General features: G+C 49.6%; 1 protein-coding gene across 1 annotated transcript in view; it reads left to right on the top strand.

Moving 5' to 3' along the window:
- Nucleotides 1–26,090, top strand: part of LOC139256033 (equilibrative nucleobase transporter 1-like) — a gene marked incomplete at its 5' end in the record, with an annotated part of 168,999 nt that overhangs the window by 136,190 nt on the left and 6,719 nt on the right. The window contains 2 exons of the mRNA XM_070874114.1: nucleotides 16,350–16,525; nucleotides 21,474–21,659. Of these exons, the coding sequence (XP_070730215.1) occupies nucleotides 16,350–16,525; nucleotides 21,474–21,659 (362 nt within the window). The remainder of the gene's footprint in view (nucleotides 1–16,349; nucleotides 16,526–21,473; nucleotides 21,660–26,090) is intronic.

Genomic DNA, 26,090 nt, shown 5'->3' with positions numbered 1-26,090 from the left:
AATCTAATCGAGGGGTTCGGGGGATTATATATAGAATAACAGATACCCGGGAGTGAGTTACAGGCTGGAATCTAATCGACGGGTTCAGGGGAATTATATATAGAATAACAGATACCCGGGATTGAGTTACAGGCTGGAATCTAATCGAGGGGTTCGGGGGGTTTATATATAGAATAACAGATACCCGGGAGTGAGTTACAGGCTGGAATCTAATCGAGGGGTTCGGGGGCTTTATATATAGAATAACAGATACCCGGGAGTGAGTTACAGGCTGGAATCTAATCGAGGGGTTCGGGAGGGTTTATATAGAGAATAACAGATACCCGGGAGTGAGTTACAGACTGGAATCTAATCGAGGGGTTCCGGGGGGTTTATATAGAGAATAACAGATACCCGGGAGTGAGTTACAGACTGGAATCTAATCGAGTGGTTCGGGGGATTTATATATAGAATAACAGATACCCGGGATTGAGTTACAGGCTGGAATCTAATCGATGGGTTCGGGGGGGTTTATATGGAGTATAACGGCTATCCGGGAGTGAGTTACAAGCTGGAATCTCATCGAGGGGTTCGGTGGGGTTTATATATAGAATAACAGATACCCGGGAGTGAGTTACAGGCTGGAATCTAATCGAGGGGTTCGGGGGGGTTTATATGGAGTATAACGGCTATCCGGGAGTGAGTTACAAGCTGGAATCTCATCGAGGGGTTCAGTGGGTTTATATATAGAATAACAGATACCCGGGAGTGAGTTACAGGCTGGAATCTAATCGAGGGGTTTGGTGTGTTTATAAAAAGAATAACAGATACCCGGGAGTGAGTTACAGGCTGGAATCTAATCGAGGGGTTCGGGGGGTTTATATATAGAATAACACATACCCGGGAGTGAGTTACAGGCTGGAATCTAATCGAGGGGTTCGGGGTGTTTACATATAGAATAACAGATACCCGGGAGTGAGTTACAGGCTGGAATCTAATCGAGGGGTTCGGGGGATTTATATATAGAATAACAGATACCCGGGAGTGAGTTACAAGCTGGAATCTAATCGAGGGGTTCGGGGGGTTTATATATAGAATAACAGATACCCGGGATTGAGTTACAGGCTGGAATCTAATCGAGGGGTTCGGTGGGGTTTATATAGAGAATAACAGATACCCGGGAGTGAGTAACAGACTGGAATCTAACCGATTGGTTCGGGGGATTTATATATAGAATAACAGATACCCGGGATTGAGTTACAGGCTGGAATCTCATCGAGGGGTTCGGTGGGGTTTATATATAGAATAACAGATACCCGGGAGTGAGTTACAGGCTGGAATCTCATCGAGGGGTTCGGTGGGGTTTATATATAGAATAACAGATACCCGGGATTGAGTTACAGGCTGGAATCTCATCGAGGGGTCCGGGGGGTTTATATATAGAATAACACATACCCGGGAGTGAGTTACAGGCTGGAATCTAATCGAGGGGTTCGGGGGTTTATATATAGAATAACAGATACCCAGGAGTGGGTTACAGGCTGGAATCTAATCGAGGGGTTTGGTGTGTTTATAAAAAGAATAACAGATACCCGGGAGTGAGTTACAGCCTTGAATCTAATCGAGGGGTTCGGGGTGTTTATATATGGAATAACAGATACCCGGGAGTGAGTTACAGGCTGGAATCTAATCGAGGGGTTCGGGGGGTTTATATATAGAATAACACATATCCGGGAGTGAGTTACAGGCTGGAATCTAATCGAGGGGTTCGGGGTGTTTACATATAGAATAACAGATACTCGGGTGTGAGTTACAGCTTGGAATCTAATCGAGGGGTTCGGCGGGGTTTATATATAGAATAACTGATACCTGGGAGTGAGTTACAGGCTGGAATCTAATCGAGGGGTTCGGGGTGTTTATAAAAAGAATAACAGATACCCGGGAGTGAGTTACAGCCTTGAATCCAATCGAGGGGTTCGGGGTGTTTATATATGGAATAACAGATACCTGGGAGTGAGTTACAGGCTGGAATCTAATCGAGGGGTTCGGGGGGGGTTATATATAGAATAACAGATACCCGGGAGTGAGTTACAGGCTGGAATCTAATCCAGGGGTTCGGGGGGTTTATATATAAAATAACACATACCTGGGAGTGAGTTACAGTCTGGAAACTAATCGAGGGTTTCGGGGGGTTTATATATAGAATAACAGATACCCGGGAGTGAGTTACAGCCTGGAATCTAATCGAGGGGTTCGGGGGGTTTATCTATAGAATAACAGATACCCGGGAGTGAGTTACAGGCTGGAATCTAATCGAGGGGTTCGGGGTTTTATATATAGATTAACAGACACCCGGGAGTGAGTTACAGGCTGGAATCTAATCGAGGAGTTCGAGGGGTTTCTATATAGAATAACAGATACCCGAGAATGAGTTACAGGCTGGAATCTAATCGAGGAGTTGGGGGGGGCTTTATATATAGAATAACCGATACCCGAGAGTGAGTTACAGGCTGGAATCTAATCGAGGGGTTCGGGGGGTTTATATATAGAATAACAGATACCCGGGAGTGAGTTACAGGCTGGAATCTAATCGAGGGGTTCGGGGGATTTATATATAGAATAACAGATATCCGGGATTGAGTTACAGGCTGGAATCTAAACGAGGGGTTCGGGGGGGTTTATATAGAGAATAACAGATACCCGGGAGTGGGTTACAGACTGGAATCTAAATGAGGGGTTCGGGGGGGTTTATATAGAGAATAACAGATACCCGGGAGTGGGTTACAGGCTGGAATCTAATCGAGGGGTTCGGGGTGTTTATATATAGAAACAGATACCCGGGATTGAGTTACAGGCTGGAATCTAATCGAGGGGTTCGGGGTGTTTATATAGAGAATAACAGATACCCAGGAGTGGGTTACAGACTGGAATCTAATCGAGGGGTTCGGGGGATTTATATATAGAAACAGATACCCGGGATTGAGTTACAGGCTGGAATCTAATCGAGGGGTTCGGGGTGTTTATATAGAGAATAACAGATACCCGGGATTGAGTTACAGGCTGGAATCTTATCGAGGGGTTCGGGAGGGTTTATATATAGAATATCAGTTACCCGGGAGTGAGTTACAGGCTGGAATCTATTCGAGGGGTTCGGGGGATTTATATATAGAATAACAGATACCCGGGAGTGAGTTACAAGCTGGAATCTAATCGAGGGGTTCGGGGGGTTTATATATAGAATAACAGATACCCGGGAGTGAGTTACAGGCTGGAATCTAATCGAGGGGTTCGGGGGATTTATATATAGAATAACAGATACCCGGGAGTGAGTTACAGGCTGGAATCTAATCGAGGGGTTCGGTGGGGTTTATGTAGAGAATAACAGATACCCGGGAGTGAGTAACAGACTGGAATCTAACCGAGTGGTTCGGGGGATTTATATATAGAATAACAGATACCCGGGATTGAGTTACAGGCTGGAATCTAATCGAGGGGTTCGGGGGGGGTTTATATGGAGTATAACGGCTATCCGGGAGTGAGTTACAGGCTGGAATCTCATCGAGGGGTTCGGTGGGGTTTATATATAGAATAACAGATACCCGGGAGTGAGTTACAGGCTGGAATCTAATCGAGGGGTTCGGGGGGTTTATATATAGAATAACAGATACCCGGGAGTGAGTTACAGGCTGGAATCTAATCGAGGGGTTCGGGGGTTTATATATAGAATAACAGATACCCAGGAGTGGGTTACAGGCTGGAATCTAATCGAGGGGTTCGGGTTGTGTACATATAGAATAACAGATACCCGGGAGTGAGTTACAGGCTGGAATCTAATCGAGGGGTTTGGTGTGTTTATAAAAAGAATAACAGATACCCGGGAGTGAGTTACAGCCTTGAATCCAATCGAGGGGTTCGGGGTGTTTATATATGGAATAACAGATACCCGGGAGTGAGTTACAGGCTGGAATCTAATCGAGGGGTTCGGGGGATTTATATATAGAATAACAGATACCCGGGAGTGAGTTACAAGCTGGAATCTAATCGAGGGGTTCGGGGGGTTTATATATAGAATAACAGATACCCGGGAGTGAGTTACAGGCTGGAATCTAATCGAGGGGTTCGGGGGATTTATATATAGAATAACAGATACCTGGGATTGAGTTACAGGCTGGAATCTAATCGAGGGGTTCGGTGGGGTTTATATAGAGAATAACAGATACCCGGGAGTGAGTAACAGACTGGAATCTAACCGAGTGTTTCGGGGGATTTATATATAGAATAACAGATACCCGGGATTGAGTTACAGGCTGGAATCTAATCGAGGGGTTCGGGGGGGGTTTATATGGAGTATAACGGCTATCCGGGAGTGAGTTACAGGCTGGAATCTCATCGTGGGGTTCGGTGGGGTTTATATATAGAATAACAGATACCCGGGAGTGAGTTACAGGCTGGAATCTAATCGAGGGGTTCGGGGGTTTATATATAGAATAACAGATACCCAGGAGTGGGTTACAGGCTGGAATCTAATCGAGGGGTTCGGGTTGTGTACATATAGAATAACAGATACCCGGGAGTGAGTTACAGGCTGGAATCTAATCGAGGGGTTTGGTGTGTTTATAAAAAGAATAACAGATACCCGGGAGTGAGTTACAGCCTTGAATCCAATCGAGGGGTTCGGGGTGTTTATATATGGAATAACAGATACCTGGGAGTGAGTTACAGGCTGGAATCTAATCGAGGGGTTCGGGGGGGTTTATATATAGAATAACAGATACCCGGGAGTGAGTTACAGGCTGGAATCTAATCGAGGGGTTCGGGGTGTTTACATATAGAATAACAGATACCCGGGAGTGAGTTACAGCCTGGAATCTAATCGAGGGGTTCGGGGGGTTTATATATAGAATAACAGATACCCGGGAGTGAGTTACAGGCTGGAATCTAATCGAGGGGTTCGGGGAGTTTATATATAGAATAACAGATACCCGGGAGTGAGTTACAGGCTGGAATCTAATCCAGGGGTTCGGGGGGTTTATATATAAAATAACACATACCTGGGAGTGAGTTACAGTCTGGAAACTAATCGAGGGTTTCGGGGGGTTTATATATAGAATAACAGATACCCGGGAGTGAGTTACAGCCTGGAATCTAATCGAGGGGTTCGGGGGGTTTATCTATAGAATAACAGATACCCGGGAGTGAGTTACAGGCTGGAATCTAATCGAGGGGTTCGGGGTTTTATATATAGATTAACAGACACCCGGGAGTGAGTTACAGGCTGGAATCTAATCGAGGAGTTCGAGGGGTTTCTATATAGAATAACAGATACCCGAGAGTGAGTTACAGGCTGGAATCTAATCGAGGGGTTCGGGGGGGCTTTATATATAGAATAACCGATACCCGAGAGTGAGTTACAGGCTGGAATCTAATCGAGGGGTTCGGGGGGTTTATATATAGAATAACAGATACGCGGGAGTGAGTTACAGGCTGGAATCTAATCGAGGGGTTCGGGGGATTTATATATAGAATAACAGATATCCGGGATTGAGTTACAGGCTGGAATCTAAACGAGGGGTTCGGGGGGGTTTATATAGAGAATAACAGATACCCGGGAGTGGGTTACAGACTGGAATCTAAATGAGGGGTTCGGGGGGGTTTATATAGAGAATAACAGATACCCGGGAGTGGGTTACAGGCTGGAATCTAATCGAGGGGTTCGGGGTGTTTATATATAGAAACAGATACCCGGGATTGAGTTACAGGCTGGAATCTAATCGAGGGGTTCGGGGTGTTTATATAGAGAATAACAGATACCCGGGAGTGGGTTACAGACTGGAATCTAATCGAGGGGTTCGGGGGATTTATATATAGAAACAGATACCCGGGATTGAGTTACAGGCTGGAATCTAATCGAGGGGTTCGGGGTGTTTATATATAGAATAACAGATACCCGGGAGTGAGTTACAGGCTGGAATCTTATCGAGGGGTTCGGGAGGGTTTATATATAGAATAACAGATACCCGGGAGTGAGTTACAGGCTGGAATCTATTCGAGGGGTTCGGGGGATTTATATATAGAATAACAGATACCCGGGAGTGAGTTACAGGCTGGAATCTAATCGAGGGGTTCGGGGGGTTTATATATAGAATAACAGATACCCGGGAGTGAGTTACAGGCTGGAATCTAATCGAGGGGTTCGGGGGATTTATATATAGAATAACAGATACCCGGGATTGAGTTACAGGCTGGAATCTAATCGAGGGGTTCGGTGGGGTTTATATAGAGAATAACAGATACCCGGGAGTGAGTAACAGACTGGAATCTAACCGAGTGGTTCGGGGGATTTATATATAGAATAACAGATACCCTGGATTGAGTTACAGGCTGGAATCTAATCGAGGGGTTCGGGGGGGGTTTATATGGAGTATAACGGCTATCCGGGAGTGAGTTACAGGCTGGAATCTCATCGAGGGGTTCGGTGGGGTTTATATATAGAATAACAGATACCCGGGAGTGAGTTACAGGCTGGAATCTAATCGAGGGGTTCGGGGGTTTATATATAGAATAACAGATACCCAGGAGTGGGTTACAGGCTGGAATCTAATCGAGGGGTTCGGGTTGTGTACATATAGAATAACAGATACCCGGGAGTGAGTTACAGGCTGGAATCTAATCGAGGGGTTCGGGGTGTTTACATATAGAATAACAGATACCCAGGAGTGGGTTACAGGCTGGAATCTAATCGAGGGGTTCGGGTTGTGTACATATAGAATAACAGATACCCGGGAGTGAGTTACAGGCTGGAATCTAATCGAGGGGTTCGGGGGGTTTATAAAAAGAATAACAGATACCCGGGAGTGAGTTACAGCCTTGAATCCAATCGAGGGGTTCGGGGTGTTTATATATGGAATAACAGATACCCGGGAGTGAGTTACAGGCTGGAATCTAATCGAGGGGTTCGGGGGGGTTTATATATAGAATAACAGATACCCGGGAGTGAGTTACAGGCTGGAATCTAATCGAGGGGTTCGGGGTGTTTACATATAGAATAACAGATACCCGGGAGTGAGTTGCAGCCTGGAATCTAATCGAGGGGTTCGGGGGGTTTATATATAGAATAACAGATACCCGGGAGTGAGTTACAGGCTGGAATCTAATCGAGGGGTTCGGGGGGTTTATATATAGAATAACAGATACCCGGGAGTGAGTTACAGGCTGGAATCTAATCCAGGGGTTCGGGGGGTTTATATATAAAATAACACAGACCTGGGAGTGAGTTACAGTCTGGAAACTAATCGAGGGTTTCGGGGGGTTTATATATAGAATAACAGATACCCGGGAGTGAGTTACAGCCTGGAATCTAATCGAGGGGTTCGGGGGGGGTTTATATGGAGTATAACGGCTATCCGGGAGTGAGTTACAGGCTGGAATCTCATCGAGGGGTTCGGTGGGGTTTATATATAGAATAACAGATACCCGGGAGTGAGTTACAGGCTGGAATCTAATCGAGGGGTTCGGGGGTTTATATATAGAATAACAGATACCCAGGAGTGGGTTACAGGCTGGAATCTAATCGAGGGGTTCGGGTTGTGTACATATAGAATAACAGATACCCGGGAGTGAGTTACAGGCTGGAATCTAATCGAGGGGTTTGGTGTGTTTATAAAAAGAATAACAGATACCCGGGAGTGAGTTACAGCCTTGAATCCAATCGAGGGGTTCGGGGTGTTTATATATGGAATAACAGATACCCGGGAGTGAGTTACAGGCTGGAATCTAATCGAGGGGTTCGGGGGGGTTTATATATAGAATAACAGATACCCGGGAGTGAGTTACAGGCTGGAATCTAATCGAGGGGTTCGGGGGGTTTATATATAGAATAACACATACCCGGGAGTGAGTTACAGGCTGGAATCTAATCGAGGGGTTCGGGGGTTTATATATAGAATAACAGATACCCGGGAGTGAGTTACAGCCTGGAATCTAATCGAGGGGTTCGGGGGGTTTATATATAGAATAACAGATACCCGGGAGTGAGTTACAGGCTGGAATCTAATCGAGGGGTTCGGGGGGTTTATATATAGAATAACAGATACCCGGGAGTGAGTTACAGGCTGGAATCTAATCCAGGGGTTCGGGGGGTTTATATATAAAATAACACAGACCTGGGAGTGAGTTACAGTCTGGAAACTAATCGAGGGTTTCGGGGGGTTTATATATAGAATAACAGATACCCGGGAGTGAGTTACAGCCTGGAATCTAATCGAGGGGTTCGGGGGGTTTATCTATAGAATAACAGATACCCGGGAGTGAGTTACAGGCTGGAATCTAATCGAGGGGTTCGGGGTTTTATATATAGATTAACAGACACCCGGGAGTGAGTTACAGGCTGGAATCTAATCGAGGAGTTCGAGGGGTTTCTATATGGAATAACAGATACCCGAGAGTGAGTTACAGACTGGAATCTAATCGAGGGGTTCGGGGGGGCTTTATATATAGAATAACCGATACCCGAGAGTGAGTTACAGGCTGGAATCTAATCGAGGGGTTCGGGGGGTTTATATATAGAATAACAGATACCCGGGAGTGAGTTACAGGCTGGAATCTAATCGAGGGGTTCGGGGGGTTTATATATAGAATAACAGATACCCGGGATTGAGTTACAGGCTGGAATCTAATCGAGGGGTTCGGGGTGTTTATATAGAGAATAACAGATACCCGGGATTGAGTTACAGGCTGGAATCTTATCGAGGGGTTCGGGGGGGTTTATATATAGAATATCAGTTACCCGGGAGTGAGTTACAGGCTGGAATCTATTCGAGGGGTTCGGGGTGTTTATATATAACATAACAGATACCCGGGAGTGGGTTACAGGCTGGAATCTAATCGAGGGGTTCGGGTAATGTATATAGAGAATAACAGATTCCCGGGAGTGGGTTACAGGCTGGAAACTAATCGAGGGGTTCGGGTTGTGTACATATAGAATAACAGATACCCGGGAGTGAGTTACAGGCTGGAATCTAATTGAGGGGTTTGGTTGTTTATAAAAAGAATAACAGATACCCGGGAGTGAGTTACAGCCTTGAATCCAATCGAGGGGTTCGGGGGTTTATATATGGAATAACAGATACCCGGGAGTGAGTTACAGGCTGGAAACTAATCGAGGGGTTCGGGGGGTTTATATATCGAATAACAGATACCTGGGAGTGGGTTACAGGCTGGAATCTAATCGAGGGGTTTGGAGTGTTTATAAAACGAATAACAGATACCCGGGAGTGAGTTACAGCCTTGGATCCAATCGAGGCGTTCGAGGGGTTTATATAAAGAATAACAGATACCCGGGAGTGAGTTAAAGGCTGGAATCTAATCGGAGGGTTCGGGGTGTTTACATATAGAATAACAGATACCCGGGAGTGAGTTACAGCCTGGAATCTAATCGCGGGGTTCGGGGGGTTTATATATAGAATAACAGATGCCCGGGAGTGAGTTACAGGCTGGAATCTAATCGAGGGGTTCGGGTGGTTTATATATAGAATAACAGATACCCGGGAGTGAGTTGCAGCCTGGAATCTAATCGAGGGATTCGGGGGGTTTATATATAGAATAACAGGTAACCGGGATTGAGTTACAGGCTGGAATCTAATCGAGGGGTTCGGGGGGTTTATATATAGAATAACAGATACCCGGGAGTGAGTTACAGGCTGGAATCTAATCGAGGGGTTCGGGGGGTTTATATATAAAATAACACATACCCGGGAGTGAGTTACAGGCTGGAATCTAATCGAGGGGTTCGGGGTGTTTATATATAGAATAACAGATACCCGGGAGTGAGTTAAAGCCTGGAATCTAATCGAGGGGTTCGGGGGGGTTTATCTATAGAATAACAGATACCCGGGAGTGAGTTACAGGCTGGAATCTAATCGAGGGGTTCGGGGGTTTTATATATAGATTAACAGACACCCGGGAGTGAGTTACAGGCTGGAATCTAATCGAGGGGTTCGGGGGGGGTTTATATATAGAATAACCGATACCCGAGAGTGAGTTACAGGCTGGAATCTAATCGAGGGGTTCGGGGGGTTTATATATAGAATAATAGATACCCGAGAGTGAGTTACAGGCTGGAATCTAATCGAGGGATTCGGGGGGTTTATATATAGAATAACAGATACCGGGGAGTGGGTTACAGGCTGGAATCTAATCAAGTGGTTCGGGCGGTTTTTATATAGAATAACAGATACTCGGGAGTGGGTTACAGGCTGGAATCTAATCGAGGGGTTCGGGGGTTTTATATATAGAATAACAGATACCCGGGAGTGAGTTACAGGCTGGAATCTAATCGAGCGGTTCGGGGGGGTTTATATATAGAATAACAGATACCCGGGAGTGAGTTACAGGCTGGAATCTAATCGAGGGGTTCGGGGGTTTTATAGATAAAATAACATATACCCCGGAGTGAGTTGCAGGCTAGAATCTAATCGAGGTGTTCGGGGGGGTTATGTACAGAATAACAGATACCCGGGAGTGAGTTACAGGCTGGAATCTAATCGAGGGATTCGGGGGGGTTTATATATAGAATAACAGATACCCAGGAGTGTGTTACAGGCTGGAATCTAATCGAGGGGTTCGGGGTGTTTATATAAAGAATAACAGATACCCGGGAGTGAGTTACAGGCTGGAATCTAATCGAGGGGTTCGGGGGGTTTATATAAAGAATAACAGATACCCGGGAGTGAGTTACAGGCTGGAATCTAATCGAGGGGTTCGGGTGGTTTATATATAGAATAACAGATACCCAGGAGTGAGTTACAGGCTGGAATCTAATCGAGGGGTTCGGGGGATTTATATGTAGAATAACAGATACCCGGGAGTCAGTTTCAGGCTGGAATCTAATCGAGGGGTTCGGGAGATTTATATATAGAATAACAGATACCCAGGAGTGCGTTACAGGATGGAATCTAATCGAGGGGTTCGGGGGGTTTATATCTAGAACAACAGATACCCGGGAGTGAGTTACAGGCTGGAATCTAATCGAGGGGTTCGGGGGATTATGTATAGAATAACAGATACCCGGGAGTGAGTTACAGGCTGGAATCTAATCGAGGGGTTCGGTGGGGTTTATATATAGAATAACAGATACCCGGGAGTGAGTTACAGGCTGGAATCTAATCGTGGGATTCGGGGGTTTATATATAGAATAACAGATACCCCGCAGTGAGTTACAGGCTGAAATCTAATTGAGTGGTTCGGGGGGTTTATATATAGAATAACAGATACCCGGGAGTGAGTTACAGGCTGGAATCTAATCGAGGGGTTCGGGGGATTTACATATAGAATAACAGATACTCGGGAGTGAGTTACAGGCTGGAATCTAATCGAGGGGTTCGGGGTGTTTATATATAGAATAACAGATACCCGGGAGTGAGTTACAGGCTGGAATCTAATCGAGGAGTTCGGGGTGTTTATATATGGAAAAATAGATACCCGAGAGTGAGTTGCAGGCTGGAATCTAATCGAGGGATTCGGGGGGTTTATATATAGAATAACAGATACCTGGGAGTGGGTTACAGGCTGGAATCTAATCAAGTGGTTCGGGCGGTTTTTATATCGAATAACAGATACTCGGGAGTGGGTTACAGGCTGGAATCTAATCGAGGGTATTCGGGGGTTTTATATATAGAATAACAGATACCCGGGATTGAGTTACAGGCTGGAATCTAATCGAGCGGTTCGGGGGGGGTTTATATATCGAATAACAGATACCCGGGAGTGAGTTACAGGCTAGAATCTAATCGAGGGGTTCGGGGGGTTAATATATAGAATAACCGATACCCCGGAGTGAGTTGCAGGCTAGAATCTAACCGAGGTGTTCGGGGGGGGTTATGTATAGAATAACAGATACCCGGGAGTGAGTTGCAGGCTAGAATCTAATCGAGGGGTTCGGGGGGTTTATATATAGAATAACAGATACCCAGGAGTGCGTTACAGACTGGAATCTAATCGAGGGGTTCGGGGGGTTTATATATAGAATAACAGATACCCGGGAGTGAGTTACAGGCTGGAATCTAATCGAGGGGTTCGGGGGATTTATATATAGAATAACAGATACCCGGGATTGAGTTACAGGCTGGAATCTAATCGAGGGGTTCGGGGGGTTTATATATAGAATAACAGATACCCGGGAGTGAGTTACAGGCTGGAATCTAATCGAGGGGTTCTGGGGATTTATACATAGAATAACAGATACCCGGGATTGAGTTACAGGCTGGAATCTAATCGTGGGGTTTGGGAGGGTTTATATAGAGAATAACAGATACCCGGGAGTGAGTTACAGACTGGAATCTAATCGAGGGGTTCGGGGGGTTTATATATAGAATAACAGATACCCGGGATTGAGTTACAGGCTGGAATCTAATCGATGGGTTCGGGGGGGTTTATATGGAGTATAACGGCTATCCGGGAGTGAGTTACAAGCTGGAATCTAATCGAGGCGTTCGAGGGGTTTATATAAAGAATAACAGATACCCGGGAGTGAGTTACAGGCTGGAATCTAATCGAGGCGTTCGAGGGGTTTATATATAGAATAACAGATACCCGGGAGTGAGTTAAAGCCTGGAATCTAATCGAGGGGTTCGGGGGGGTTAATATATAGAATAACAGATACCCGGGAGTGAGTTACAGCCTGGAATCTAATCGCGGGGTTCGGGGGGTTTATATATAGAATAACAGATGCCCGGGAGTGAGTTACAGGCTGGAATCTAATCGAGCGGTTCGGGTGGTTTATATATAGAATAACAGATACCCGGGAGTGAGTTACAGCCTGGAATCTAATCGAGGGATTCGGGGGGTTTATATATAGAATAACAGATACCCGGGAGTGAGTTACAGGCTGGAATCTAATCGAGGGGTTCGGGGGGTTTATATATAAAATAACACATACCCGGGAGTGAGTTACAGGCTGGAATCTAATCGAGGGGTTCGGGGTGTTTATATATAGAATAACAGATACCCGGGAGTGAGTTAAAGCCTGGAATCTAATCGAGGGGTTCGGGGAGGTTTATCTATAGAATAACAGATACCCGGGAGTGAGTTACAGGCTGGAATCTAATCGAGGGGTTCGGGGGGGTTTATATATAGAATAACAGATACCCGGGAGTGAGTTACAGGCTGGAATCTAATCGAGGGGTTCGGGGGTTTTATATATAGATTAACAGACACCCGGGAGTGAGTTACAGGCTGGAATCTAATCGAGGGGTTCGGGGGGTTTATATATAGAATAATAGATACCCGAGAGTGAGTTACAGGCTGGAATCTAATCGAGGGATTCGGGGGGTTTATATATAGAATAACAGATACCGGGGAGTGGGTTACAGGCTGGAATCTAATCAAGTGGTTCGGGCGGTTTTTATATAGAATAACAGATACTCGGGAGTGGGTTACAGGCTGGAATCTAATCGAGGGGTTCGGGGGTTTTATATATAGAATAACAGATACCCGGGAGTGAGTTACAGGCTGGAATCTAATCGAGCGGTTCGGGGGGGTTTATATATAGAATAACAGATACCCGGGAGTGAGTTACAGGCTGGAATCTAATCGAGGGGTTCGGGGGTTTTATATATAAAATAACATATACCCCGGAGTGAGTTGCAGGCTAGAATCTAATCGAGATGTTCGGGGGTGTTATGTATAGAATAACAGATACCCGGGAGTGAGTTACAGGCTGGAATCTAATCGAGGGGTTCGGGGGGGTTTATATATAGAATAACAGATACCCAGGAGTGTGTTACAGGCTGGAATCTAATCGAGGGGTTCGGGGTGTTTATATAAAGAATAACAGATACCCGGGAGTGAGTTACAGGCTGGAATCTAATCGAGGGGTTCGGGGGGTTTATATATAGAATAATAGATACCCGAGAGTGAGTTACAGGCTGGAATCTAATCGAGGGATTCGGGGGGTTTTTATATAGAATAACAGATACCGGGGAGTGGGTTACAGGCTGGAATCTAATCAAGTGGTTCGGGCGGTTTTTATATAGAATAACAGATACTCGGGAGTGAGTTACAGGCTGGAATCTAATCGAGCGGTTCGGGGGGGTTTATATATAGAATAACAGATACCCAGGAGTGCGTTACAGGATGGAATCTAATCGAGGGGTTCGGGGGGTTTATATCTAGAACAACAGATACCCGGGAGTGAGTTACAGGCTGGAATCTAATCGAGGGGTTCGGGGGATTATGTATAGAATAACAGATACCCGGGAGTGAGTTACAGGCTGGAATCTAATCGAGGGGTTCGGTGGGGTTTATATATAGAATTACAGATACCCGGGAGTGAGTTACAGGCTGGAATCTAATCGTGGGATTCGGGGGTTTATATATAGAATAACAGATACCCCGCAGTGAGTTACAGGCTGAAATCGAATTGAGTGGTTCGGGGGGTTTATATATAGAATAACAGATACCCGGGAGTGAGTTACAGGCTGGAATCTAATCGAGGGGTTCGGGGTGTTTATATATAGAATAACAGATACCCGGGAGTTAGTTACAGGCTGGAATCTAATCGAGGAGTTCGGGGTGTTTATATATAGAAAAATAGATACCCGAGAGTGAGTTGCAGGCTGGAATCTAATCGAGGGATTCGGGGGGTTTATATATAGAATAACAGATACCTGGGAGTGGGTTACAGGCTGGAATCTAATCAAGTGGTTCGGGCGGTTTTTATATCGAATAACAGATACTCGGGAGTGGGTTACAGGCTGGAATCTAATCGAGGGGTTCGGGGGGTTTATATATAGAATAACAGATACCCGGGAGTGAGTTACAGGCTGGAATCTAATCGAGCGGTTCGGGGCGGGTTTATATATAGAATAACAGATACCCGGGAGTGAGTTACAGGCTAGAATCTAATCGAGGGGTTCGGGGGGTTAATATATAGAATAACCGATACCCCGGAGTGAGTTGCAGGCTAGAATCTAACCGAGGTGTTCGGGGGGGGTTCTGTATAGAATAACAGATACCCGGGAGTGAGTTACAGGCTGGAATCTAATCGAGGGGTTCGGGGGATTATATATAGAATAACAGATACCCGGGAGTGAGTTACAGGCTGGAATCTAATCGAGGGGTTCGGTGGGGTTTATATATAGATTAACAGATACCCGGGAGTGAGTTACAGGGTGGAATCTAATCGAGGGGTTCGGGGGTTTTATATATAGATTAACAGACACCCGGGAGTGAGTTACAGGCTGGAATCTAATCGAGGGGTTCGGAGGATTTATATATAGAATAACAGATACCCGGGAGTGAGTTACAGGCTGGAATCTAATTGAGGGGTTCGGGGGATTAATATATAGAATAACAGATACCCGGGATTGAGTTACAGGCTGGAATCTAATCGAGGGGTTCGGGGGGTTTATACATAGAATAACAGATACCCGGGATTGAGTTACAGGCTGGAATCTAATCGTGGGGTTTGGGAGGGTTTATATAGAGAATAACAGATACCCGGGAGTGAGTTACAGACTGGAATCTAATCGAGGGGTTCCGGGGGGTTTATATAGAGAATAACAGATACCCGGGAGTGAGTTACAGGCTGGAATCTAATCGAGGGGTTTGGTGTGTTTATATATAGAATAACACATACCCGGGAGTGAGTTACAGGCTGGAATCTAATCGAGGGGTTCGGGGTTTTATATATAGATTAACAGACACCCGGGAGTGAGTTACAGGCTGGAATCTAATCGAGGGGTTCGGTGGTTTATATATAGATTAACATATACCGGGGAGTGAGTTACAGACTGGAATCTAATCGAGGGGTTCGGGGGGTTTAAATATAGAATAACAGTTACCCCGGAGTGAGTTGCAGGCTAGAATCTAATCGAGGTGTTCGGCAGGGCTTATGTATAGAATAACAGATACCCGGGAGTGAGTTACAGGCTGGAATCTAATCGAGGGGTTCGGTGGTTTATATATAGATTAACATATACCGGGGAGTGAGTTACAGACTGGAATCTAATCGAGGGGTTCGGGGGGTTTAAATATAGAATAACAGTTACCCCGGAGTGAGTTACAGACTGGAATCTAATCGAGGGTTTCGGGGGTTTTATATATAGAATAACAGATACCCGGGAGTGAGTTTCAGGCTGGAATCTAATCGAGGGGTTCGGGAGATTTATATGTAGAATAACAGATAGCCAGGAGTGAGTTACTGGATGGAATCTAATCGAGGGGTTCGGGGGGTTTATATATAGAACAACAGATACCCGGGAGTGAGTTACAGGCTGGAATCTAATCGAGGGTTTCGGTGTGGGATGGAGGCAGGTGGGAGTGTGTGGGGCTATTTGTAGAATAACGACAAAATTCTTGCCCTGGTTAAACAGTGCATCTGGCCAGAAATTCGGATTGATTCGTTACGTGGAGGCGAATGCCAGCCAGAAACAAGCTCTGGCTGCAGCAGGCGGGACAGAGGAGGACAAGGCAGAGGAAGACAAGGCCGTGGGACAGGAGGAGACCGAGACAATTGACGCCTTAAATGTCCCACTCAATGAACAGAAAGGTGAGAACTTATTCCCCTCACTTTCCCCTTCTCCGCTTCCCCTCTATTCTTCCCCCTTTTGCCTCACTTCTCCCACGGTTGTGGAGTATTTAAATCTATCACTCGACACAAGTCTGTGGATGGAGAAAAGCATTGTGTACTTTCGCTCGATCGAGAAAACGGCTCACACCAGTCCCGCACTGGATTCAACCCCCACCGTTCTCACTGAGCAATCCGCGGGTTGCTCTCTTTGTACACTCAAAATACATACAAAATCATGAAGTTCTGCGGAGCCCCTCTCCCATTGGTTGTTCCCCTGACGCCTCAGAAGCCTTCGCCTGCCGACTCCGATTACACCCTGGGCCGCTCCGGCCTGTGTCAGAATACCACCGTGGGTCGGGGGCTATAAATAGAGCTGGAAAGCTGGGCCGTAGAACATCGTGGCGTGTCATCGAACCATAGAAACATAGAAAATAGGTGCAGGAGTAGGCCATTCGGCCCTTCGAGCCTGCACCGCCATTCTATAAGATCATGGCTGATCATGCAACTTCAGTATCCCATTCCTGCTTTCTCTCCATACCCCTTGATCCCTTCAGCCGTAAGGGCCACATCTTACTCCATTTTGAATATATCTAACGAACTGTCCTCAACAACTCTCTGCGGCAGGGAATTCCACAGGTTCACAATTCTCTGAGTGAAGAAGTTTCTCCTCATCTCGGTCCTAAGTGGCTTTACTCCTTATCCTTAGACTGTGTGACCCCTGGTTCTCGACTTTCCCAGCATCGGGAACATTCTTCCCGCATCTACCCTGTCCAGTCCCGTCAGAATTTTATATGTTCCTTTGAGATCCCCTCTCATCCTTCTAAACTCCAGTGAATACAGGCCCAGTCGATCCAGTCTCTCCTCATATGTCAGTCCTGCCATCCCGGGAATCAGTCTGGTGAACCTTCGCTGCACTCCCTCAATAGCAAGAACGTCCTTCCTCAGATTAGGAGACCAAAACTGAACACAATATTCCAGGTGAGGCCCCACCAAGGCCCTGTACAACTGCAGTAAGACCTCCCTGCTCCAATACTCAAATCCTCTCGCTGTGAACGCCAACATGCCATTTGCCTTCTTCACCGCCTGCTGTAGCTGTCCACCACCGCAGATCAGGGCTATAAATAGAGCTTGAGTGTCGGGCCCTGGAACATCATGGCGGAGGTGCGGCAAACGAGGGTACGGGGCCCAGAAGAGCCGAGGGCCCCAGGGGGCCGCACGGGTCCAGCCCACACTGTGCAATATGTGTGCGCGCACTGGGTCCGTGCAGCAGAGCAGGTCTCCGATCGTCCTGGTCAACCCTTGCCACTGGACCAAGATCTAGCCCTGTCGAGCCAGTGTGGTGGCTGGTGTACAACGGTCAACCCACGTTAAAAAAATCCACCCACAGGCATCTTCCACCCCCCTCAACTGGAGTTCAGGACAGAGAAACATAGAAACATAGAAAATAGGTGCAGGAGTAGGCCATTCGGCCCTTCGAGCCTGCACCGCCATTCAATGAGTTCATGGCTGAACATGCAACTTCAGGGCCCCATTCCTGCTTTCTCACCATAACCCTTGATCCCCCCGAGTAGTAAGGACTACATCTAACTCCCTTTTTGAATATATTTAGTGAATTGGCTTCAACAACTTTCTGTGGTAGAGAATTCCACAGGTTCACCACTCTCTGGGTGAAGAAGTTTCTCCTCATCTCGGTCCTAAATGGCTTACCCCTTATCCTTAGACTGTGACCCCCTGGTTCTGGACTTCCCCAACATCGGGAACATTCTTCCTGCATCTAACCTGTCTAAAACCCGTCAGAATTTTAAACGTTTCTCTGAGATCCCCTCTCATTCTTCTGAACTCCAGTGAATACAAGCCCAGTTGATCCAGTCTTTCTTGATAGGTCAGTCCCGCCATCCCGGGAATCAGTCTGGTGAACCTTCGCTGCACTCCCTCAATAGCAAGAATGTCCTTCCTCAGGTTAGGAGACCAAAACTGTACACAATACTCCAGGTGTGGCCTACCAAGGCCCTGTACAACTGTAGCAACACCTCCCTGCCCCTGTACTCAAATCCCCTCGCTATGAAGGCCAACATACCATTTGCCTTCTTCACCGCCTGCTGTACCTGCATGCCAACCTTCAATGACTGATGAACCATGACACCCAGGTCTCTTTGCACCTCCCCTTTTCCTAATCTGTCACCATTCAGATAATAGTCTGTCTCTCTGTTTTTAACCACCAAAGTGGATAACCTCACATTTATCCACATTATACTTCATCTGCCACGCATTTGCCCACTCACCTAACCTATCCAAGTCGCTCTGCAGCCTCATAGCATCCTCCTCGCAGCTCACACTGCCACCCAACCTAGTGTCATCCGCAAATTTGGAGATACTGCATTTAATCCCCTCGTCTAAATCATCGATGTGATCATTAAGGACTGGAACATCGGACCCTTCATCGAAACATCTGTGAACTCTCGTGGAAACAAGTCATCCTCGTTCGAGGGACTGTCGATGATGACTCCGATTACATTGGTTAATACAATTACAATGACAGATAAGTTTTGTTGCATCACCCCTGTGCGCCTTTTATCTGATTAATCACGTGCTGCATCATTTTTTTTTAAAGAACTTGTTCCCAGACCTGTGTGTCCTTGATTAACGACAGACAAACTGGAGTGTTTCAATCCAGCTTTGTATTAGTATCTCGTGCAATTCTATGTTAGCGTGCCACTCCACGCTAAGCCTCCTTTCTCATCACTCACTAACTCCTGAGAATTACAAGCTCAGCTGCAATACTTGGAGAAATATCCATGATTTTAACCCCTTCACTCACTTTTCCTCTCCCCTCTTTTCCCCCCCTACTTTTCCTGCTCCTTCTCCCTCCACTCCGCCCTCCCACCCTTCCGCCCCCCCTTCCCCTCTCCTTTCCGCACGGGAAACTTTGCTCTATAAACAACAGGAGTCGAGGACGAAAGCAAGGAGAGAATTAAGGAGGGTGGGATTGTTCGCCTGAGAGCAGAGAAGGTTAAGGGAGAGATTTGACCAGAATGGAACCATCATCATCAGAGGCAGTCCCTCGGAATCGAGGAAGACTTGCTTCCACTCTTAACATGAGTCCTGAGGTGGCTGAACAGTCCCAATACGGGAACCACAGTCCCTGTCACAGGTGGGACAGACAGACGTTGAGGGAAGGGGAGGGTGGGACTGGTTTGCCGCACGCTCCTTCCGCTGCCTGCGCTTGGTCTCTGCACGCTCTCGGCTACGAGACTCGAGGTGCTCAGCGCCCTCCCGGATGCACTTCCTCCACTCCGGGCGGGACTGGTCTTTGGCCAGGGACTCCCAGGTGTCGGTGGGGATGTTGCACTTTATCAGGGAGGCTTTGAGGGTGTGTCCCTTGTAACGTTCCCTCTGCCCACCTTTGGCTTGTTTGCCGTGAAGAAGTTCCGAGTAGAGTGCTTGCTTTGGGTAGTCTCGTGTCTGGGGGCCATGCGGACAATGTGGCCCTGCCCAGCGGAGCTGGTCGATTGTGGTCAGTGCTTCGATGCTGGAGATGTTGGGCCTGGTCGAGGACGCTGACGTTGGTGCGTCTGTCCTCCCAGGGGATTTGCAGGATCTTGCGGAGACATCGTTGGTGGTATTTCTCCAGCGACTTGAGCTGTCTGCTGCGCATGGTCCATGTCTCTGAGCCATACAGGAGGGCGGCTATCACTACAGCCCTGTAGACCATGAGCTGGGTGGTAGGTTTGAGGGCCTGGTCTTCAAACACTCTTTTCCTCAGGCGGCCGAAGGCTGCACTGGCGCACTGGAGGCGGTGTTGGATCTGGTGGTCAATGCCTGCCCTTGTTGATAAGAGACTCCCGAGGTTTGGGGAATGGTCCCCGGTGTCCAGGGCCGCCCCGTGGACCTTGCTGACTGGGGGGCAGTGCTGTGCGGTGAGGACAGGCTGCTGGAGGACCTTTGTCTTACGGATGTTTAGTGTAAGGCCCGAGCTCTCGTACACCTCGGTGAAGATGTTGACGATGACTTGGAGATCAGCCTCTGAATGTGCGGAGACGCAGGCGTCGTCCACGTACTGTAGCTCGACGACAGAGGTTGGGGTGGTCTTGGACCTGGCCTGGAGACAGCGAAGGTTGAACAGGTTCCCACTGGTTCTGTAGTTTAGTTCCACTCCAGCGGGGAGCTTGTTGATATTTTTTTATTGGAGGCAGTTCAGAGAAGGTTCACTCGGTTGATTCCGGAGATGAGAGGGTTGACTTATGAGGAAAGGTTGAGGAGGTTGGGCCTCTACTCATTGGAATTCAGAAGAATGAGAGGTGATCTTATGGAAACGTATCAGATTATGAGGGGGCTCGACAAGGTGGATGCAGAGAGGATGTTTCCACTGATGGGGGAGACTAGAACTAGGGGGCATGGTCTTAGAATAAGGGGCCGCCCATTTAAAACTGAGATGAGGAGAAATTTCTTCTGAGGGTTGTAAATCTGTGGAATTCGCTGCCTCAGAGAGCTGTGGAAGCCGAGACATTGAATATATTTAAGACAGAGATAGACAGTTTCTTAACCGATAAGGGGATAAGGGGTTATGGGGAGCGGGCAGGGAAGTGGAGCTGAGTCCATGATGGGATCAGCCATGATCGTATTAAATGGCGGAGCAGGCTCGAGGGGCCGAAAGGCCCACTCCTGCTCCTATTTCTTATGTTCAAAATAACAGCCATTCCACGGCGCTCACGGGCTCGATAGAAAAGAGGGATATTTCGGCCCTCAGGCCCGGTGGGCTGAACGGCCCCCTCTAGTGAGGTTGGGGAAGGGCCAGGGTTATCCGGGAAGTCAGCCAGCGGGTGAAATTGTCGGCCCGCGCGCGAGTGAGGGCCCCCCCCCGCGGGCGGCCGGGCCGGGTCCTGCACCTCCGTTTCACACTTGCGTTTTCCCTCCTTTGCCTCGACAGAGCCGGACGCGGAGGGGAAGGAGGAGGAGGAGGAGGAGGAAGTTCCCTCGTTCCGTCGCTGTGTCCTCTCCACGTTGTTCTTCAGCAACCTCTTCTGGCTCTCCGTAATGCAACTGCGGCACTATATGTTCATCGGCACGCTCAACCCCATGCTGGGCCTCCTGGCCAAGGGCAACATGGGGCTAGGTGAGGGGGCGGAGGTCACGGGAGGGGCTGTAGAGGGGAGAGGGGGTCTTGGGGGGGGGGGTTAGAGAGGGGAGAAGTGGTCGTAGAGAGGGTTATAAAGTGGGAGAGGGGATCATGGGGGTGATAGAGTAGGAGAGGGGGTCGTGGGGGGTGATAGAGTAGGAGAGGGGGTCGTGGGGGGTTATAGAGTGGGAGAGGGGTCATGGGGGGGTTATAGAATGCGAGAGGGGTCATGGGGGTTTATAGAGGGGAGAGGGGGTCGTGGGAATGTTACAGAGTGGGAGAGGGGTCATGGGGGGGTTATAGAGGGGAGAGGGGGTCGTGGGGGGGTTATAGAGTAGGAGAGGGAGTCGTGGGGGGGTTATAGAGTAGGAGAGGGGATCATGGGGGGTTATAGAGTGGGAGTGGGTCATGGGGGGGTTATAGAGTGGGAGAGGGGTCATGGGGGGATTATAGAGGGGAGAGGGGGTCTTGTGGGGTTATAGAGGAGAGAGGGGGTAATGGGGGGTTACAGAGGGGAGAGGGGGTCGTGGGTGGGTTATAGAGTAGGAGAGGGGATCATGGGGGGTTATAGAGTGGGAGAGGGGTCATGGGGGGGTTATAGAGGGGAGAGGGGGTCGTCGGTGGGTTATAGAGGGGGTCGTGGGAGGGTTATAGAGTAGGAGAGGGGATCATGGAGGGGGTTATAGAGTGGGAGAGAGGTCATGGGGGGGTTATAGAGGGGAGAGGGGGTCTTGGGGGGGGTATAGAGGGTAGGGGGGGCAAGGGGGTATAGAGGGGAGAGGGCGTCTTGGGGTGGGGTATAGAGGGGAGAGGGGGTCTTGGCAGGTAATGGAGTGGGAGACGGGATCATGGGGGGGGTTATAGAGTGTGAGAGGGGTCATGGGAGGGTTATAGAGTGTGAGAGGGGTCATGGGGGGATTTAGAGGGGAAGAGGTTATGGGCGATTATAGAGGGGCGGAGGTCGTGGGGGGTTATAGATGGGCGGAGGGCATGGGTGGGTTATGGAGGGGCGAGGAGAGATTATGTTGGGTTATCGAGGGGGAGAGGGGTCATGGTGGGTTATAGAAGGGGTTGAGGTATCCCCATCCACACCCGGAGTGTGTCCCGATCCCACACCCCGAGTGCATCCCGATCCCACACCCCGAGTGCATCCCGATCCCACACCCGGAGTGTGTCCTGATCCCACACCCGGAGTGTATCCCGATCCCACACCCGGAGTGTGTCCTGATCCCACACCCGGAGTGTATCCTGATCCCACACCCGGAGTGTGTCCTGATCCCACACCAAGAGTGTATCCTGATCCCACACCCGGAGTGTGTCCTGGTCCCACACCCAGAGTGTATCCTGATCCCATACACGGAGTGTGTCCTGATCCCACACCCGGAGTGTATCCTGATCCCACACCCGGAGTGTATCCTGATCCCACACCCGGAGTGAGTCCTGATCCCACACCCGGAGTGTGTCCTGATCCCACACCCGGAGTGTATCCCGATCCCACACCCGGAGTGTGTCCTGATCCCACACCCGGAGTGTTTCCCGATTCCACACCCAGAGTGTGTCCTGATCCCACACCCGGAGTGTTTCCCGATTCCACACCCAGAGTGTGTCCCGATCCCACACCCGGAATGTATCCCGATCCCACACCCGGAGTGTGTCCTGATCCCACACCCGGAGTGTTTCCTGATCCCACAACCGGAGTGTGTCCTGATTCCACACCTGAAGTGTACCCTGATCCCACACCCGGAGTGTATCCTGATCCCACACCTGCAGTTTGTCCTGATCCCACACCCGGAGTGTATCCTGATCCCACACCCGGAGCGTGTCCTGATCCCACACCCGGAGTGTGTCCCGATCCCACACCCGGAGTGTATCCCGATACCACACCCGGAGTGTGTCCCATCCCACATCCGGAGTGTATCCCGATCCCACACCCGGAGTGTGTCCCGATCCCACACCCGGAGTGTATCCTGCTCCCACACCCGGAGTGTATCCTGATTCCACACCCGGAGTGTATCCAGAGCCCACACCCGGAGTGTGTCCCGATCCCACACCCGGAGTATGTCCTGATCCCACACCTGGAGTGTATCCTGATCCCACACCCGGAGTGTGTCCACATCCCACACCCGGAGTGTGTCCCGATCCCACACCCGGAGTGTATCCCGATCCCACACCCGGAGTGTATCCTGATCCCACACCCGGAGTGTAGTGTGTCCCGATCTCAAACCCGGAGTGTGTCCCGATCCCACACCCGGAGTGTATCCCGATCCCACACCCGGAGTGTATCCTGATCCCACACCCGGAGTGTGTCCTGATCCCACACCTGGAGTGTATCCCGATCCTACACCCGCAGTGTGTCCTGCTCCCACACCCGGACTGGATCCCACACCCGGAGTGTATCCCGATCCCACACCCGGAGTGTATCCTGATCCCACACCCGGAGTGTGTCCTGATCCCACACCCGGAGTGTGTCCCGATCCCACACCCGGAGTGTATCCCGATCCCACACCCGGATGTGTCCCGATCCCACACCCGGAGTGTGTCCCGATCCCACACCCGGAGTGTGTCCCGATCCCACAGCCGGAGTGTGTCCTGATCCCACCCCCGGAGTGTGTCCTGATCCCACCCCCGGAGTGTGTCCCGATCCCACACCAGGAGTGTGTCCTGATCCCACACCTGGAGTGTATCCCGATCCTACACCCGCAGTGTGTCCTGATCCCACACCTGGAGTGTATCCTGATCCCACACCCGGAGTGTGTCCTGATCCCACACCCGGAGTGTTTCCTGATCCCACAACCGGAGTGTGTCCTGATTCCACACCTGGAGTGTACCCTGATCCCACACCCGGAGTGTATCCTGATCCCACACCTGGAGTTTGTCCTGATCCCACACCCGGAGCGTGTCCTGATCCCACACCCGGAGTGTGTCCCGATCCCACACCCGGAGTGTATCCCGATACCACACCCGGAGTGTGTCCCATCCCACATCCGGAGTGTATCCCGATCCCACACCCGGAGTGTGTCCCGATCCCACACCCGGAGTGTATCCTGCTCCCACACCCGGAGTGTATCCTGATTCCACACCCGGAGTGTATCCCGAGCCCACACCCGGAGTGTGTCCCGATCCCACACCCGGAGTGTGTCCTGATCCCACACCTGGAGTGTATCCTGATCCCACACCCGGAGTGTGTCCACATCCCACACCCGGAGTGTGTCCCGATCCCACACCCGGAGTGTATCCCGATCCCACACCCGGAGTGTATCCTGATCCCACACCCGGAGTGTAGTGTGTCCCGATCCCAGACCCGGAGTGTGTCCCGATCCCACACCCGGAGTGTATCCCGATCCCACACCCGGAGTGTATCCTGATCCCACACCCGGAGTGTGTCCTGATCCCACACCTGGAGTGTATCCCGATCCTACACCCGCAGTGTGTCCTGCTCCCACACCCGGACTGGATCCCACACCCGGAGTGTATCCCGATCCCACACCCGGAGTGTATCCCGATCCCACACCCGGAGTGTATCCTGATCACACACCCGGAGTGTGTCCTGATCCCACACCCGGAGTGTGTCCCGATCCCACACCCGGAGTGTAACCCGATCCCACACCCGGATGTGTCCCGATCCCACACCCGGAGTGTGTCCCGATCCCACACCCGGAGTGTGTCCTGATCCCACCCCCGGAGTGTGTCCTGATCCCACCCCCGGAGTGTGTCCTGATCCCACCCCCGGAGTGTGTCCCGATCCCACACCAGGAGTGTGTCCCGATCCCACACCAGGAGTGTGTCCCGATCCCACACCAGGAGTGTGTCCTGATCCCACACCTGGAGTGTATCCCGATCCTACACCCGCAGTGTGTCCTGCTCCCACACCCGGACTGGATCCCACACCCGGAGTGTATCCCGATCCCACACCCGGAGTGTATCCTGATCCCACACCCGGAGTGTGTCCTGATCCCACACCCGGAGTGTGTCCTGATCCCAGACCTGGAGTGTATCCTGATCCCACACCCGGAGTGTGTCCCGATCCCACACCCGGTGTATGTCCCGATCCCACATCCGGAGTGTGTCCTGATCCCACACCCGTAGTGTGTCCCGATCCCACACCCGGAGTGTGTCCTGATCCCACACCCGGAGTGTGTCCTGATCCCACACCCGGAGTGTGTCCTGATCCCACACCCGGAGTGTATCTTGATCCCACACCCGGAGTGTCTCCTGATCTCACACCCGGAGTGTGTCCCGATCCCACACCCGGAGTGTGTCCTGATCCCACACCCGGAGTTTATCCTGATCCCACACCCGGAGGATCCCACACCCGGAGTGTGTCCCGATCCCACACCCGGAGTGTATCCTGATCCCACACCCGGAGTGTATCCTGATGCCACACCCGGAGGATCCCACACCCGGAGTGTGTCCCGATCCCACACCCGG

This window comes from Pristiophorus japonicus, unplaced genomic scaffold (genome assembly GCF_044704955.1).
Source record: "Pristiophorus japonicus isolate sPriJap1 unplaced genomic scaffold, sPriJap1.hap1 HAP1_SCAFFOLD_682, whole genome shotgun sequence".
Taxonomy (NCBI): domain Eukaryota; kingdom Metazoa; phylum Chordata; class Chondrichthyes; family Pristiophoridae; genus Pristiophorus; species Pristiophorus japonicus.
This window is presented reverse-complemented; position numbering and strand designations above follow the sequence as displayed.